Here is a 5543-nt window from a genome sequence, read left to right on the forward strand (position 1 = left end):
AAGTTTGATTGAATAGAAAATTGGTAAGAATATTCTCCTTTCACGCATGTCTCAATTTTATTTCAAGTTAATATTAAAATGGCAGCAAAAATGATCACATTATGAAAAAATAAATCTAGCTAGTTAATTATCGTGCAATGGCAATTTTTGTCATAGCATACATGAACGTTAGTTTATCAGAAAGATACTTTACCATCGAACATATAGAAAGACAAAATGGATGATTAAGTGTTTAGTTATAAATTAATTGAAAAAGTTATGTCACTCATGACATAAATTTGTAATTTTCGATAAGTTAATTAAATAGAAATTTGAAAATTTTATTTAATATTTGAGGTGAGACACTCAATGGCGAAACCAAAAAAGGCTGTGAAGGGAATAACATGGGGAACATGGATGTGGGAAATCCTATTTCAATTTATAAATAATACATGATAATTTAAATGAATTTCTGAAATATATATACATGATAATTTAAATGAATTTTTGAAATATATATATATATATATATATATATATATATATATATATATATATATATATATGTATGTATAAACTTTTGGTTAGGAAAAAAACAAAATGTTGCAAAATGAATTTCTGAAAAAAACATATATATAAACTTTTGGTTAAGAAAAAAACAAAATGTTGCAAAATGAATTTCTTAAAAAAAATATATATATAAACTTTGGTTAGGAAAAAAACAAAATGTTGCAAAATGAATTTCTGAAAAAAAAATATATATAAACTTTTGGTTAAGAAAAAAACAAAATGTTGCAAAATGAATTTCTTAAAAATATATATATATAAACTTTTGGTTAGGAAAAAAACAAAATGTTGCAAAATGAATTTGTGAAAAAAAATATATATATAAAATTTTGGTTAGGAAAAAAACAAAATGTAGCGGTATATATATACAAGAATGTGACCTTTACACTAAACCAAGACCATTGAAACAACACAAGCCATTTCCAGAACTTTGATCCATGGGAGAAGTTGATCCTGATTTCATCCAAGCCCTGGAACACAGGCCTAAACCACACACCATCGAGCCCGAAAACATCCCACTAATCGATCTCTCTCCGCTAAAATCCTCGTCCGACGCCAATGCTATAGTCAGTTTGGCATCAGAAATAGGCGATGCATGTGAGAAGTGGGGATTTTTCCAAGTGATCAACCATGGGGTGCCTTTGACGTGCCGCGAAAAGATCGAGTCGGCGTCGAGGAAATTCTTCGCCCTGCCGAGGGAGGAGAAGAAAAAAGTGAGCAGAGATGAGTTGAACCCTTTCGGATACTACGATACCGAACATACCAAGAATGTTAGAGATTGGAAAGAGGTATTCGATTTCACGGCGCATAATCCGATGACTATTCCGGTTTCTCATGAACCTGATGACAAGAGGCTCATTGAGTTGATCAATCAGTGGCCTGAAGATCCTCCGGAGTTGAGGTTAGTGGCTATATATATGTTGACATTGACATAGATTAAAAGTAAATATTGTATGTGAAGACAATAGATATATACTAAGTTACAAATTCTTATATATAAAAAAAAAGTTACAAATTTATTCGACCTAAAACTTGAAAACTCATTAATTTGTGTCAAATCTTGGTTTAGTTGAACCTACTACTCTGATTGTATTACCATAAATCGTGCTCACTATTGGATTTACAATAATATTTTTTATATGAGGTCAAGCATAGACCCCACATATTTCGATCGAAGATGATGATCATTAATACTCGATCGGACCGTAGGATCATAAAAGAGAAAGATAGAGAGCTAGCTTTCTTCTGTCAGTGAAGGCAACAAACCGATTCACATAAATTTGTTTGTCTTTTGTAAAATTGTTTTAGTCCTGTGAGTTTGATTTTATAAGTACTTTATTAGTCGAATTTGATCTTCATAAATTTAATTTTAACTTCTTTTGTCCTTTCGTTGACTGATTTTTTTTTTTTTTTTTTTAAATATTAGGATTACCTAACACATTATATATATAATTTTACAAATCAGCTTAAAAAACGTACGTCAGTGTTAATGAAGGTTTCCATGTAGTTTTGCAAGAACTTATTGGTATATGTTATAGACAGATTAATATTAATTATATATTATTCCAGGGAGGCATGTGAAGAACATGCAAAAGAAATGGAAAAACTAGCATTCAAGTTGCTGGAACTCATAGCCTTGAGCTTAGGCTTGAAAAGAGATGGGCTACACGGATTTTTCGAGGACCAGACGAGCCGGATGAGACTCAACTACTATCCACCCTGCCCGGCTCCACACCTGACTCTTGGCGTAGGACGTCACAAAGATGGTGGTGCCTTGACTGTTGTTGCCCAAGACGATGTAGGTGGGCTGGAAGTGAAGCGAAAATCCGACGGAGAGTGGATTTTTGTGAAGCCTATTCAGAACGCCTATATCATGAATGTTGGAGACATAATCCAGGTCATCACAAAAGAAATTCATCAGCTTATATTTTATAAATTTTTGTTTGATATTTTTGGTGCAGGTTTGGAGCAATGACAAGTATGAGAGCGTGGAACATAGAGCAGTGGTGAATTCTGAGAAAGCAAGGTTGTCAATTGCATACTTTTTGGGCCCAGCGCATTATACTTGGGTTGAGCCTCTTCAGGAGCTTATAAATGACCAAAATGATAAGCCCAAATACAAAGGATACAACTGGGGCAAGTTTCTTATCACGAGAAACCTCAGCAACTTCAAGAAGCTTGCTGTAGAAAACATTCAGATATCACGTTTCAAGGCATGAAATTGAATGAATCGCAATATATGATTGTTAAAAGCTAGTGGTACGTGCTACGTATATGTCAGTCATATATATAAATAAAATAAATTCTCAAGCAGAGAAAGTTGAATAAATGTGCAATTACTAGTCTTTGGTGTTGCACCACAAAGACATTTATAATCTATAGTCTCGAACTTAATTGAGATCTTATCAAGTGTAATTGCAGTTTATCTTATTTGTGTAGAGTTTGTATTATCTACATTGTTGACAACATGATAGAGAACATGCAACGAAATTAATAAAACACAAACAACTAATAAAACAAATAAGACTTAGAGTCAAAACTCCTCCCGATAACCATAATAATACTCAAAAATACCAAATCAAGATATTAACAAATCTAGGTAAATATTCAATGTACACAATAATGAATCTTGATAATTATAATTGAACTATAAACCTAGAAAAGATCAAGTCTAGAAAGACAAAATTTTTAATCAAAATTTTCAAATGTAGGAGAATATTATCAAGGAATTAATATTCATTTGAATCTCTTCCTTTTTGCCCTTTTGGACAAAAACATCACAAATGAGTTAAAGTCAAAACTCCCCCTGAGTTAATACATTTATCCCGCTGAATAAGTAAGTCTGTCTCCCTCTGAATGTGTTGTCTCTCGTGTTGGCAACCGAAATATTACATGGACTAGAGCACATGGGGATCCAATTATTTCCATATCAAAGCATGTATGAAAAAGAGAAGAACTGTTAGGGAGTTAAACTTATTAAAGCATATGTCAACAAAATCAGAGCTGTTAGAATGAGCATATTAGAGCAAGAAGAGATATATAATATGGATCAGACTGACTCAATCAAGATAAGAAGCAAAAATTAAAATCAAACTAAAAACTGATCACTATCAGTAGGATACTGATTCTTCATCTTCACTACTTCTTCCTCATCAGTCTCAGTCTCTTTTTCATCTTCAATACTTCTTCCTCATCAGTCTCAGTGTATGCAACATATCCTTTTTTTTTTTTGCCAGAAATGCCAAGTCTACCTGACAGTCAGCTAGCAAGGCTCCATAAAAGTTCCAAGTCCTCATTGGTTTGGGTAATCTTCTTTCCAGCATGATTCATAAGGACTTGAATAGTAGTGATGGAAAAATCAAGAGTAGAAGGTAGGGATCTGTGGTATCAGTGTTGTAACTTGTGTTGGCAACATCGGGCGCAACATCAGAAGCAGCAACAGTCTCTGACCAGGGCATATCAAGGCAGCTTGGGGGACTTCAGTCCTCCATCTGCAAACTAGAGCATAGTTTTGAACACGAACTTGCCAAAATTGAAAGGGCTACCAGTCCTATAACACACAATAAAAATGCCCGTGACCGCATCACCATAGTGGAGTTTGTAGATGATGTCCAAAAACACACAACTATCTTGTGTAGAACAGAATAAAAGGATGTGAGATGTGCAACAGAGAATCGTCTAGGAAACTTCTTCATCATTCCACCAGTGAGTACAACAGTGACTTCATGAATATCAGGGTGGTTCCCTTATTCGACATCCGGTGCATCATAAAGAGCATTGATTGTGGCATGGTTGAACTCAAAAAGATTTTCTCTCACAAACACGGCCATAATTGGAAGATTATACATCACCAACACTTGTAGTCAGGTTGGCAAAGAAATCCAACACTAGTTTCTTGCTGTAGGGAACCACTACAGTAACAATATAAAATAGATTTCGAGCCTTCAAAAACTCAACTAGATTGAACTTGCCAAAGGAGTCCACATAGATATTCTTTTCATTAATCAACCCTCGATTAACATACAAGGACCATACAATAATATCATTTCCAGAGTATAATTTGTTGGAGAAGGTAGTAGTGAAATCATACTCAGCAGCATCCGTGTTGTTTGTGATGTTGGCAACATCAACATCAGAATCAGCAACCACAACTTCTTTTTGAGAAGTAGACTCATCACCACCATATTCATCACTTGACTCCTCACTCGCTTAAGCATCAGATTCATCTTCAGATATGGAGGAATTATCAAATAAATTGGGTCAGTTTGCAGAAAATTCTTCCAGCATCTCCTTATTAGGCTCATCATCAGAAGGATGAGAAGAAATATCCATAGAAATTGTTTTAGGCTATCCAAAACTTGAGAAAGGGAAGCTTCATCATCATCATAAAATGCAGTTTCCTTAGTAGCAATGGGAGGAACAAAAACATCCAATTCAATAATCAATCGATACTTAGCCATTAAAGCTTCATAGTATACAATGTCTTCCTTCGCCTTACTTATTTTCTTCACTGCATGATCCATCTAAGATTGTATATCAATATGAGTGATCTACATAAAATCAATTGTAGGAGCAGTGTTGCGCGAAGTGTTGGCAACATGCGCTCAGCATTAGATTCAAAACAAGTTATGTCTATTTTCTTATTTACTTTCAGCAAAATATGAGCAACCTTCAATTCTTAACAAACCAGAGACAAAAACTCATCAATTTCTTGGATAATGCCATATGATTCCAAAATTCCAAAGATGAGGGATGGAAAAGGAAAATTTATGGACTTTATAAACCTCCATCAGCAAATTGGAATACGATCTTGAATACCAGCTTGTCCAAATATGAAAGAACGTCATGTTCCAATTGTAAACAGTACCGGAGCTTGCATTTGATTACAACAGTAGAGTTGGTTGAAGGAGTCTAGTTCTTCACGCCACTCTTATTCAACATAGAGTAAAAAAAAGTGTGGTTAGCGATAAAGAGGCGAATTGGATGACCAAAAAAAT

At 34.2% G+C, this 5543-nt stretch overlaps 1 protein-coding gene across 1 annotated transcript; it reads left to right on the plus strand.

Moving 5' to 3' along the window:
• The first annotated feature begins 921 nt into the window (after positions 1 to 921).
• LOC140863870 (protein LATERAL BRANCHING OXIDOREDUCTASE 1-like) lies at positions 922 to 2917 on the plus strand. The gene is made up of 3 exons (XM_073267627.1): positions 922 to 1447; positions 2116 to 2443; positions 2508 to 2917. The coding sequence occupies exons 1-3, from the start codon at positions 984 to 986 to the stop codon at positions 2763 to 2765; spliced, it is 1050 nt and encodes a 349-aa protein (XP_073123728.1). The 5' UTR covers positions 922 to 983; the 3' UTR covers positions 2766 to 2917.
• Positions 2918 to 5543: the final 2626 nt, after the last annotated feature.

Source organism: Henckelia pumila, chromosome 4 (assembly GCF_033568475.1).
Source record: "Henckelia pumila isolate YLH828 chromosome 4, ASM3356847v2, whole genome shotgun sequence".
Classification (NCBI taxonomy): domain Eukaryota; kingdom Viridiplantae; phylum Streptophyta; class Magnoliopsida; order Lamiales; family Gesneriaceae; genus Henckelia; species Henckelia pumila.